Source organism: Cucurbita maxima, unplaced genomic scaffold (genome assembly GCF_002738345.1).
Source record: "Cucurbita maxima cultivar Rimu unplaced genomic scaffold, Cmax_1.0 Cma_Scf00021, whole genome shotgun sequence".
Lineage (NCBI taxonomy): Eukaryota > Viridiplantae > Streptophyta > Magnoliopsida > Cucurbitales > Cucurbitaceae > Cucurbita > Cucurbita maxima.
Window position 1 is genome coordinate 3,453,510 of NW_019272037.1, and position 12,187 is coordinate 3,465,696.

At 35.2% G+C, this 12,187-nt stretch overlaps 2 protein-coding genes across 3 annotated transcripts; one reads left to right on the forward strand and one right to left on the reverse strand.

The window, feature by feature from the left end:
• Nucleotides 1-1,763: 1,763 nt before the first annotated feature.
• On the reverse strand, nucleotides 1,764-8,601 carry LOC111495308 (AMSH-like ubiquitin thioesterase 1). Its single transcript, XM_023145287.1, has 14 exons — nucleotides 8,295-8,601; nucleotides 7,628-7,692; nucleotides 7,204-7,279; nucleotides 6,946-7,125; nucleotides 6,734-6,801; nucleotides 6,153-6,258; nucleotides 6,037-6,083; nucleotides 5,416-5,746; nucleotides 4,984-5,073; nucleotides 4,813-4,875; nucleotides 4,639-4,713; nucleotides 2,988-3,050; nucleotides 2,323-2,375; nucleotides 1,764-2,214 (listed from the first exon to the last, which is right to left on the reverse strand). Exons 1-14 carry the CDS (start codon nucleotides 8,406-8,408, stop codon nucleotides 2,040-2,042), a joined length of 1,506 nt encoding a protein of 501 aa, XP_023001055.1. The 5' UTR covers nucleotides 8,409-8,601; the 3' UTR covers nucleotides 1,764-2,039.
• Nucleotides 8,602-9,103: 502 nt separating this feature from the next.
• Nucleotides 9,104-11,886, forward strand: LOC111495532 (putative receptor-like protein kinase At4g00960). Of its 2 annotated transcripts, XM_023145608.1 has the most exons (6): nucleotides 9,104-9,454; nucleotides 10,450-10,660; nucleotides 10,752-10,989; nucleotides 11,073-11,223; nucleotides 11,360-11,755; nucleotides 11,846-11,863. In XM_023145608.1, exons 1-5 carry the CDS (start codon nucleotides 9,254-9,256, stop codon nucleotides 11,729-11,731), a joined length of 1,173 nt encoding a protein of 390 aa, XP_023001376.1. In that variant the 5' UTR covers nucleotides 9,104-9,253; the 3' UTR covers nucleotides 11,732-11,755; nucleotides 11,846-11,863. The 2 variants fall into 2 exon arrangements, with proteins under 2 accessions (XP_023001376.1, XP_023001375.1); XM_023145607.1 differs by having other exon boundaries at nucleotides 11,360-11,886.
• The last annotated feature ends 301 nt before the right edge of the window (nucleotides 11,887-12,187 follow it).

A 12,187-nucleotide genomic window follows, 5' to 3' on the forward strand; every position in this document is an offset into this window, starting at 1 on the left:
TCATTCCCATGTCAAAAAGCTCTACAATATTGGCTACTCATACATGCTTACTTAAATAAGAGCTATTTGAAATTCTACTTCGGGAAGAGAACGAAATATTTTTTATAAAGGTGTGGAAACCTCTCCCTAGTAGACGCATTTTAAAAACGTATAAGAGATGCCCGACTGAGCTTGGGCCGTTCAAGAATGGTATCAAAGTCAAACATCACGCAATGTGCAAGCGATGGGGGTAGACATGGGAGATCCACATCGATTGAAGGGAGAAGGGAATAAGTGTCAGTGAGGATGCTGAATCTCAAAGGGGGTGGATTGTGAGATCACACATTAGATCAGGAGAAGAGCAAAACATTCTTTATATGAGTGTGGAAACCATGCATTTTAAAAACCTTGAGGGAAGCTCGAAAAGAGAAAGTCTAAAAAGGACAATATCTACTCCATAATAGGCTTGGGCCAAGTTAGATTTAACGAAAGCAGCCATCAAAATTGGGTTTAAAGTAAGAAACAGTCTAAAGTTGAGTGAGTTGGAGAATGATGGGAAGTAGGGTCCAGGGTGGAGAAGATGAAGATGGTCCGAGCAACTTGCCATTTGAGCAATCTTGGTTGAGGGGGACCGAGAGGGGAAAAGGGGGAAGAGGTAAATGACAAAACAGTCCTCAGCTGCAACAAACCCATCAGCCAACAGCCATCCTCATCATGTGTTGTCATGTTGTAGAGAATAACAGATGGGTTTGTTGAACATGAAGAGCAGAAAGTGAAAAATAAAATCAAATGTTGTGATCAGCATCAAAGTACTCTTGATTGTGAGTGAACATTAACGGATGTGTTGGAAGTGTGCTGTTTTGGTGGTTAAACTGGCAATGGGAGACCCCTCTCAAGAGGGTTCTGTCACTGTCTTGATCTCCAGCACAGCCTATAACCCTTCATGTTGAATCACTAAACTATGTTGGAAGAGTACCAATTCGGACGTGTCATGCCTGTGCCAGTTTCAATGTGGGAGGAAAGAGTTGTACAGCAGGATTTGTTACAGAACAGAACATATTTGGGGTGAAAGGTGAAAGTGTGTGAGATTCACGTCAGTTGAAGAGGCGATCGAAACATATTTTTATAAAAACCTGAAAACCTTTTTCCAGCAAATGCGTTTTAAAAAATCATGAAACTGATGACGATCCGGGCTTAAGCACTAACATAATGAGTCCGATCGGGTCAACTTTCCTTCTTTGTCTTTGAGAGAGAGAGAGGGAGAGAGACAAAAAGATCTCAATCGATGAAACAAAAAAAAAAAAAAAAAAAAAGAATAAGTTGGGTTGGATTGATGGTTAAAAAAAATTGATGGTTGAATACCACCTAGAAATGCCTCAACTTTTTTTCTTTTTAATCAATGGATCAATCATTTGACCAAGAAACTGTGTAAACTACGCTTTTGTAGTCTTAAAAAGACTGAAATGTATCCTCATTATCGTATACGCGAAATGAATGTGCTCAAACATTCTTTAGTGTTGTGAGATTTGAAGAAAAGATTCCACACTTCTCTCTATGTATATCAAGCATTAGAAAAGAAATGATTCCACAGTCCTACAAAAGTGTACAGTTCCAGCTCGCTCACTCCTTTTCTGCTGCCTTCCATCTTTACCTTTTCATTCTCCATTAGAATGATAGAGATACCAATACTCGAACTCTATAGATATACCACAGTTTGTACAACAGTGCCATACTTCAAACATGGAAAATGATTGCCTATCATCAAAATGCATAGGATCCTTGAGTCATTTGTAAGGTATAGAATTTCTCATAAAAATAACGCAAGCATGTCTGTACAAGAAACAATCGTTTTGAAGTGTTTGTTTGGATGAAATCTCTGTTCTTTCAATATCGGGGGATTAATTGGTATACAAATGCTCAAGCTAAAAAAAGATTGACCGGCATTGCCTCTGGAGGTAAAGCCTATGTATGAACAAAGTTACAGGAGTTTGTCTCTATTGATAGAACTTAGTCTGTACGAATTAGGAGTGCTTCAATGCCACAAAAATACCGGTTTCAAATTATCGAAGATCAATGACATCAAATTTCAGATTGGGATCCATGTATACATCTGTACAGGTTTTGTAAATGGGTCCACCATCAGGAGGCTGACCATGCGAGTGAAAGCCACGTTGTTGGCATTGCCTAATTATTGACATGCCACCCGGGGTTGTCAACCGGAAAATGCCATGGGTTCTGTTCATGTCAGGGGGGGATTCTTAGAAAATGTTAAAGAATGTTCCAACAGAGTGATTAAGGAAATTCAAGCAATCTAGGCAAAGTGTTTTTATTTAAAGATCATACCTTGCACTGTCCTGGGGAGCCATCACAATTGCAACAGCTTCAGGCAACATTACCTGGAGATTGAGAATCTATATTAGCTTCCAAAGCAATAGTGTAAAGCCTTAAAAAAATGTATAATTTCATGTGATTTAACAATAGTTGCACAGAAATATCCTTACTCTTAAGTTTCTAGTGTATTTGCAAATGCTAATCCCTTTTTTTTTTCATCTACGCCAAGTCTCTCTCACACACAAATAAGAAACGAGGGACATTAAATAAAACCAAGTCTTTCTCCTCTTCAAGAGCACCTTTCTTTCAGACCGATCCCGCCCCTCCTCTCTTCACTCAAACATCTCTTGATTCAACTTGGAGTATGCCACCTGCCCCACTTCCCTTTTTCCGCTACCCAGAGGGAAGGAGATTGTTGATGTAGATTTTAAAAGTAAGCGGGTATAAATTCATTTCAAAATCATGAAAAAGTATGTTTATACACATAATCAAAGGAGCTTATTTCATCGTCGTTCCATAAAAATATGAATGCTTATCTTTTGCCAGTAGAAGTAAGCTCCGAAAAATTGCAATTAGTGATATCCATCATCGGTAATCCATGCAACAGGGAAGTATAGTTTATCAAGTACTCCTACGCATCTAACACATTAGCTTTTGCTCACAAGAAAATGAGATACCTGATATGAGTAATGTGTGTGAACATCAACCGACGACATGAAGCATGACTGTGAAGGATGTGTCTGGAAATAACACAACAGGATCGATGAACAATATGTACAATAGCCTTAAATATCATAAATTCATAATTTCCACATATATAATCAACTATTAAGACATTAAAAACAGACTTATTTACATTAGCATTGAAATTCAATATACATGTCAGAACAAACAGTCATCCATGTTCGAACAGTCAATTGGACATTCCTAACTGAAAATGATTTAAACTTGAACTCCCAACTCTTTATGTTGCCTAAATTATTCACTTAGGAGTGCAAAGTCGGTAGCAACTGATGTATAATACTCAAACATTTGTCGGCTTTCTGCCCCTTTTGAGATGAATCAAGCATCATCAACTTTTTTTTTTTTTTTTTTTNTTTTTTTTTGTGGGGGGTGGGGGGGTCTACTGAGATCAAAAGAAATCTTGGTTTTCTATCTCAAATATCCTTAGAAAAAACAAGTAGAGATCATTACTTAAGGTCAGAATGGACAATCATTGTTCCACTACCTTAAAACTTTTGACCTCCTTGTGTGAAACAAATTGGAAAGGTAACCACCCAGATTAAACAATATTCTCTGTGCTTGGTGGCATCTGCACCAACACCAAAATGGGAGAAGAAAGTATACAATGGTTCTATATCCAAGAAGGAACCTTGAGCAAACAAGGTAAAGAAAACCCAAATCATCTTTCAATTTTCTGTTATATTTCCTAGCAGGTTTTGGTGACAATCCTGAACTCTTTAATATCTTATGGGACTTTTTGTCATCAGGTTGAGACTTTTTTTTCCTTTTTTCCAGGCTAAGCTTGAGAATGTTGCTACTTCTTCATAGTGTGGTCATCCCACCAGAGAGAAAGCAATCTATGTGGAGTGATTTAATCAAGGCGTTTTTTGGGAGGTTTAATTAGAGAAGAATTTCAAGGGGTGGTGCAGAGTTAAATGAATTTTGTTTTGATAACATAACACTCCTATGATCAATGGTTGAACCTTTTTTTTTTTTTTTTTTTTTTTTTTTTTTTTTTTTGGTGATCTCTGGCTTTAAGGTGGGAGGGTACCTTGTCTTCCGTGGTCTATTTATCATCTCTTCTTGTTTCTATCAAAGATATAATAAATACAACAAAAACAACAATAATAGTTATAAAAGATGTCAATAACTGATCCTCATAACTATTCTCCTTGATAGAATTTATTAGTGCAATTGATATGTTTTTAATGAATACTAGTACACAACTCAAAGATTAACATGATGGACTGATAACAAATACCCTGAAGCAACTAATATCCTTCACATATTGTTAATGAAACTGAAGACCTTTGAAGATGTGAGATATTACATTACGTATTTTTGGCATGCAGTTGTATTTTCAATCTGGAAGCCGATAAGATAGATAGAAATGTTATTTTTAACAAGATAGAATCTATTTCAAAAATGTGACATGCTTGAAAGGAAATAAATATATAATATATAGACTTCAACTTGAAAATGAATTCCATTCATCGAAGACATCAGAAGAAGTCCTGCAAAATGAGACCTAAAAAACATGCTAATAAAACAATTCCAAGTAGAATAATAAGACAATCAACTACTGTAAGAAACCAGAATTCTTACATGAATCCACCCAAGTGGGAATAGAGAGCGCTTATCCTGCACGTCAAATATCTCTTCTTCATTTGTCGCCTGACACTGATGATTAGATGATTGATAGTTCAGTAGTTTATACTCATTAGATGAATGTATTGTAAATGAAACAGTGTCTAAGAAACAAACATGAAATATACATACAGTATTTGGTGTTGATTCCTGCTTTGGTACGATGAGTGCAGTGATATAAAATTTTCTATTTTTCTACAAAAAGAGGATAATTTGTTAAACTTTAATCTAGTGTTACAAATATACAGCCAGTAATGCTAACAATTGCAAAAACGTGCAGGTCATAGAAGTAGCAAAACATACAAGCGAACCAGCAAGAACACCACAAGTTTCCAAATTCTTGGCAGTATTTGACTTGGCTAACCTCATGAAGCTCTCCATCATCTTGGTCGACTGCAAGAGAAATTGCAATAATGAAACATAATTTAAAACCTTCATCCAGACAAGATTGCCTAAATTTCAAAATATTCAACATAGAAAAATAAATTATCTCATATACATTTTTTTTCATAAATAACCACACTTTCATGGAGTAAAAATGAAAGAATATAAAGATACACGAAAAAAGAGAGCCAAAAAAAACAGGTATCTCATACATACATAATTTAGCACATAACAGGTAGGACTTGCTATCTTTACTGCTGGTTCTCTTTTCATAATTTGCCAGCTATTCCAGAAAAAACTTTAAAATATAAGGCCTATAAAACAAACCAAAAACAAGGATCAGTTACTCACGATGTGCAATTGCATTGAAGCTTCTGGATGAACAAAACCATCCGACAATGAAGTGTCTTGTGCACATTCTACCTCGGGAACTTGAGGTGACATTGCAGGTATCAGATCCTGTACTTCAGCAAGCACAGGTGGAGGAGAAGGTTGTCGGACAATTTCAACAGGGGCAGGCATCTCAACTTTTTCAAAGGAGATCAAGGAATCTGTTTCCATGGCATTATTTATCTTGCAATCGTTATCCTCGGTGCAGATTGAGTCTATATCAGGTCTTTCTTTTTCCAAGTTTCCAAGATCTTTTTCTATTGTAAGTTTGGTTTCTATTGATTCTTGTAAGCTGTTTGGAACATGGAGAAAAAAGATGTTACATACAACACGATAGAGGTAAATTCCTCCGTGTGAAACAAAAATATAATGACAATAAAGTGTTTAGTTTCTCTTATCAAAAAAAAAAAATAAAGTGTTTAGTTTCTAGAAATCAGAAGCATGGATGCAAGACTGGAAACTGTAAGAACTTGATTGTACATATAGACATACTGGGTGATGACTTGAGCACATTGTAAAGATTCAATGTAGTTGCAGGTAACTAAAACCTGGATCTTTTTGAAAGTTGATTATACGACGAACCTTGGAATTTCAACGGGAGACAGATCCAAAATACGTGGATATTGGACCTACATTGACAATATCTATCAGTATGCTTCTGAGGAAATCTAGAAAGAAAATGCTTAGTCTGAAAATACCCCTTTATCAACGATAGGTGGTTGCCACTTGCCATGAAGCCCATTGGGACCCAAAATAGAATGGCGGGATAATGTTTCCTCTGTTGGGAGTGGAATATGAATAGATCTACAACAATACAAACAACTGGAATGAGGGAAACAAAGATTCATGTAGTATCGAGATCAACCATATTTGTTAACAAGATTAGAACAATGAACTTAATGTTTCGTTAAAAGAACAAATATTTCTGCAATGCTAGCATGAATTAAAAAATGATGCAATCTATGGTAAACTTAATTGATATTCAATAGAAGAATTAGAATTCTTTTCGATAAGAGACAATTTCATTGATGTGATGAAATAACAAAAGAGGGGTCCTGATCCCAAGAAAACTACAAAAGGTTTTTTCATAGGGTTATCAAGCTATTTAAGCTATAATTACAACAGGGGGGCACTGTACACCAAGTGGGAGCTAAAAAGGTAATGCGTTAAAAATTTTAAAAAAGAAATAAAGAAAGATCTGTCATAAATAAAATAATTAGAATAAAAAAATTCAAAACATTTCGACATGCACAAACTGCAGAAATTCTCATTCATGGACCTGGAATACGAAAATTGCTGAGGCCCTGAACCCTGAAGAGCAATTTCTGTAGCAGCTGATCTACCAGCCTGTCAGAGAAGATAGCAAATACATAACAAAAAAAAAAAAAAAAAAAAAAAAAAAAAAAAGATATTACTTTGCTGTGTTATCCTAAAAGACAGTGGACAAATTCTGGAAAGGAGATATAAATTTAGGTCACAACACGATTATACCCTAGCCGTGCCATTATCAATAAGATATTGCTTTCCACCAGAATGCCAATCCGATGAACCATTTTGATGCTGATTACCCCGCCCATTGCCTTGATATTTTTGTTTCCCATTTATTTCATCCACCTTTCTTTGAACCGATGGCTTCAATTCTTCAAGCTCGCTCAAAGCATTTAATAGTTTCTGTACAAACAAACCAAGTTGATGAAGTGAACCAACATAAATGCAGTGCTCGTAATTTACATCAAAGGCAGCATTTACCTTTCTAAAATAATTTTTTTGAGATTTAAGAGATGTCCCATACTCCCAATGACGAGGTATTGTCTCAGTGACCAAACTGATGCATGAAAAAACCAAATGTATGTAGGGTTATTCTTGATATTGAATTGAGGACCTAAAATAATCTAATCAGAAGGGCAGTTAAAGAAAGCCAGATCCCTTAAATTTCCTCGTGTAGCTCACAAACTACAAACTGTCAGGCAAAAAAAAGGACAAATAATGGAGAGAAAACCAATTTTCCATTTCTTGAATAGATGAGTAGACAAGGTAATTGCAGACTTTAGAGCAGACAACAACATAATGACTAATAATAATAATAACACCAAATACAAAAACAGGAGACCAAAATGTCAATTAAACATCAAAGATTTTTTAAAACTTGATGGCGTTAGTTTTAGTTTTTTACCTTGAAAATCTCATTAACATGACATAAAGATCAATTATGTTCTTCTCTGCTCGAAAGATGTCAGCCTGAAATGTAAAAATTTTGATAGACGATCAATTAATTGGACAAGAGAACAAGAACATGAAGTCAAACAGGCAAGGAATTACATACTTGATTCAGTAATGACATATACCTTAAAAATAAACCACCTCCTCTTTGTTAAACACCCATTTTTAACTGAACACAAATCTGCTTTTTGTCAAATCAAAAGTTACAAAACTTTGCAAGCCTAACTTCAAGCTGCTTAGCAGCTCGTCCAATACCCTATATAGCATTCAACATAATCATAAAATTTTCTACATAAATCACTGTTTTTTGCTTATCGACTCGGGATAACATTGTTAATTATTGACGGCCAGCGTTTTGATTGTCCCCAAGGCACTTCGGTAGTCTAATAAGAAAAGTATTTTACAACAGGATTTCAAAAAGCTTCGTTCCATTACTGGATTAAATGAAGCTGTATCCACAAGAAGAAACTACAAGATCGAGTTCCCAAAATAGAGTAATATTTAGGAATGGAAAAGGGATAAGCAATTAAAAACCTTTCGAAATTAAACGCTCATCAAAGCAATCTCAATTTTACATTGGTATGCAAAATTGGAAAGCGAAATCCAAGAGGCAGAATTACCTGTTTCAGAACATTATCGGCAACTCGATAGTAATAACGAAGAGGAAATCGGTTATCAACATTGAGGCGCCGGGTACTAGCGGCGATGTTGATTCTCTCCGAAGAAGATCTCATTATGTTTCCTTTTGAAGATAACTCTCGTCACCTTCACTTTCCTTTCGAGATACAGATAATCATTTTCCTTGATCTGAAAAACTAGATCATTACTCCGACCAGTAAGCTCCACAGCAAAGACGAGGGGATCTTCAATGGTGGATTCGCGCGTCGGGCAAGGCGGAGTAGAAGAGAAAAACGCAATAAAGAAATAAAAAATGTATTTAATTAGTTTTTCTTTTTCTTTTAATTCTCGTTATTTTTCCATTTAATAAAAAATAAAGAAATAAATAAAAGAAGAAACAAAGAAAAATGTATTAACGTGTATATGGTTTGACTCTCTAAGGTTATCGCACACTTTTATGAGAAACGTCATAGTAAACTTTTCAAATCGACCCTTCATTGGACAAACGTGTTGAATTTTTATTTTATTTTATTTTTTTAAAGATAAACATTTGAATTTCAATTAAGATGTTACAAAGAATTTATTTATTTATTTATTTATTTATTTTCTACCCAACCACTATCGTTATTTTATCGGACGGCAATGTATTTTAGCTTCGAAATTCTATCATAATGGATGGAATAAAATAATTAAAAAATAAAGGTAAATAACAGGTCAAGTTATATAAATACCGGAGGAAAATACACCAATATATAGAGATATATATATATATATATATAGTTTAAGCGGGACTTTTGGACTCTTTGTATTTAAGGCAGCCATTAATGGAAAACCCAGTTTGACAGTTGGCGTGAGAAGTTCGATTCCGTACCATCTTCTCTCTCATTGGCTCTCTGGTTCTGGTGTGAACTTGACCGATCGTCGTCGGCGCAATCGCCGGAGTTCTGGCGGCGTTTTTTGGATGCTTTCTATGGGCCTTTTGTCTTCTATTTGCGCCTGCTTGAAGAAGCTTAAAGCAGCTAATTCAGCGAGTGCCGATGAAGCGGATGATGAAGATGTATCCACTGACATCTTCTTTGAACTCAGTGCGTTGCAAATTGCGACTAATTTCTTTTCTGAGGTGAATAAGCTCGGCCATGGAGGTTTTGGACCGGTGTACAAGGTATGATTTGTTTGTTCTCATCTAATGATTACACCGAGCATTATTCTTGGAAGTTGGACTGTTGAATTTCTTCGTTTTGTTAGTGTTTTCTCATTTATCGACTCTGAAGGAATATATCTGCTCCGCTCCTGAACTGTGGTTCTAATTGGATGTTTCCGATGCAAAAGTAGTTTTGTATTTTATAAATTCCAAGTGCTGATTGGTCGCAAATCTAGCCATCTGTAATCTGATGTTTATTTAAGCATTTCTCAAATGTTAGATAACTTAAGACTTTGGGTTTCGATGTTAATGAAACCCATAGACGATAATCCCTTCTTCCATTTTTCTTAGGGTTTCGGAGCAGCTCCATGTCAATTGGCAATAGTTAATTACCTGAACTTCGAATATCAAATTTGTCGCAGTTTGTTCGTATTTGTATGTATGAATGTATATATATATGATGATAGAGATTATTTATGTATTATAATTTATAATTGCACTGGGCATAAGATGACATATACAGATAAACTGATTTAAGAACGTTGGAAAATGACATTTCGGTTCTCAACGGATTTTCCTATGTTCTGATAGTGTTGACTGCTTATATTTTACTAATTTATTTTAAGGCCGTCGTATGTTTATGTTTTTATTCTCTGATCATGGGTCTGAGGCAAAAATTTGAATTATTCATCTATTTAAAAATTTGATATAGTTGGTTTATTTAATTATTGCCAAGATGGTAAAGTCAAAAACTGAATAATCAAGTATTTAGTTTTAGAAGTTAGAACCGTAGATCAGTGATCTAGAAAGATTAGCGAGCTGTTTTAGAATTATTTTGAAACTCAAACTTTTAGATTCTCTGTGATTTTGACCTGAAGGCTATTAAGTTCTAAGCAGCCGCCTTTTGCCCTCTGGCTTTGATTCTTTTCGATGTCCAAATCACTCTTGCCTCTTGTTTTTTTAGGGGACATTGTAGGGATGCTGATTTATTGTAACTAGAATTGCTAAATATACAGGGGTTGATGCCAAATGGCCAACAAGTAGCAGTCAAGAAGCTATCGGTAGATTCAAGACAAGGAGTGAGGCAATTTAGTAATGAAGTGAAACTTTTACTGCGAATTCAGCACCGAAATTTGGTCATTTTATTGGGCTGCTGTGTAGAAGGGCCTGAAAAGATGCTTGTATATGAGTTTCTGCCAAACAGAAGCCTCGATTATTTTATTTTTGGTAAGAACTCCTTCTAGGAGGAATTCGTGAAAATTTCTAATTGTAGTGTGGAAATTTACATGTATCTTAATTATGTTGGCAATATTGACAGATAAAAAGAGGTCTCCATTCCTGGATTGGACAACACGGTTCCATATAATTACAGGTATCGTTAGAGGACTTCTCTATTTACATGAAGAGGCTCCTGCAAGAATTATACATAGAGATATCAAAGCCAGTAACGTATTATTAGATGAGAAGTTGAATCCGAAAATATCTGATTTTGGATTAGCCCGGCTTTTTCCTGGGGATGATACACATTTGAATACATTTAAGATCGCTGGCACTTAGTAAGTAGCAGTTTTCTTCGTTACTTGGTTTTTATCTTTATGCATAATAATTATATATTTCTTTTTGTTTTCCCTTAATACAGTGGATATATGGCTCCTGAATATGCAATTCATGGATACTTGTCTGTGAAGAGTGACGTTTTCAGTTTTGGAATCTTGGTATTGGAGATTGTTAGTGGAAGAAAAAATCATGATGATCGGCTTGGTGCTCAACAGGCGGACCTATTGGGATATGTAAGTTACTGTCTATTATTATTGAAATGTGTTGAGAATGAAAAAGTGAATGCTTTTAGTTTAGAATGCTTTTAAAATTACACGAGGTTTCTTTAGAAAAGTAATGAAGTACCGAAACAAATATGTCTTTCAACAGGCATGGTCGCTTTACCAAGATGGGAAGATTTTAGAATTAGCTGATGAGAGCCTAACAAAATGCAATGCAGATGAGGCAGCTATGTGCATTCAGTTGGGTTTGCTATGTTGTCAAGCGAGTGTTTCAGATAGGCCTGATATGAACACCATTCATCTCATGCTTTCCAGTGATTCATTCACGTTGCCGCGCCCCGGGAAACCTGGACTTCATGGTCGAGCAGCACCTCGGACAACTACCTCTACTTATGCATTCACCAAGACAAATACTACTAGTACACAAACTGGCGTCACTAGAGCTTCTGCTGGTAGTAGTTTGGTAGAGGATTATTCAAGAAATTCCATGTCCATTTCTTCAATTGATGAAGGCAGGTGAATTGCTTCAGCTGTGCATAGTATGTAGAAAGCTACATTAATTCTTTTCATTTTTGGGTGATAGGAGTAAGGATCGTTTCATCGGGAGCAAAATTTTATATTTCTAACTTTCTGTTAGATATGTTAATGTATTTAAGACCAATTATGCGTCGTATAGTTTTTGGATATTAGAATTTTTTTAAATTTGCCTTCAAAAAATTCTATTAGTGGTTGAATTACATAAATTTATTTAATAATAAAAATAACACTCAGAAACTGGAATAAATAAGTTACACATTCTCAAACAATTTTCATGTTTTCCTAAAAAAAATTCACACCTTAAGTTTAAATTAAAATTGTCCTAATCTTTTCTAATTTGCCTCATAAAATTATGAATTTTAAGTTTTAATCTAACAAAATTAATGAAGTTCACAGAAGTTTTTTCCCGGCCTGTGATTTTTTTTTTTTTCGTTCCCAA

Excerpts from the sequence above, each read along its gene's own strand:
- LOC111495308 (XM_023145287.1), bottom strand. The coding sequence starts at position 8,408 with ATGAGATCTTCTTCGGAGAGAATCAACATCGCCGCTAGTACCCGGCGC. Across the intron at positions 7,126-7,203 it reads AAAAAAATTATTTTAGAAAG|AAACTATTAAATGCTTTGAG; the intron begins GTAAATGCTGCC and ends TTGTTTGTACAG. Across the intron at positions 2,376-2,987 it reads ACACACATTACTCATATCAG|GTAATGTTGCCTGAAGCTGT; the intron begins GTATCTCATTTT and ends CTCAATCTCCAG.
- LOC111495532 (XM_023145607.1), top strand. The coding sequence starts at position 9,254 with ATGCTTTCTATGGGCCTTTTGTCTTCTATTTGCGCCTGCTTGAAGAAG. Across the intron at positions 10,661-10,751 it reads CCTCGATTATTTTATTTTTG|ATAAAAAGAGGTCTCCATTC; the intron begins GTAAGAACTCCT and ends CAATATTGACAG. Across the intron at positions 11,224-11,359 it reads AGGCGGACCTATTGGGATAT|GCATGGTCGCTTTACCAAGA; the intron begins GTAAGTTACTGT and ends GTCTTTCAACAG.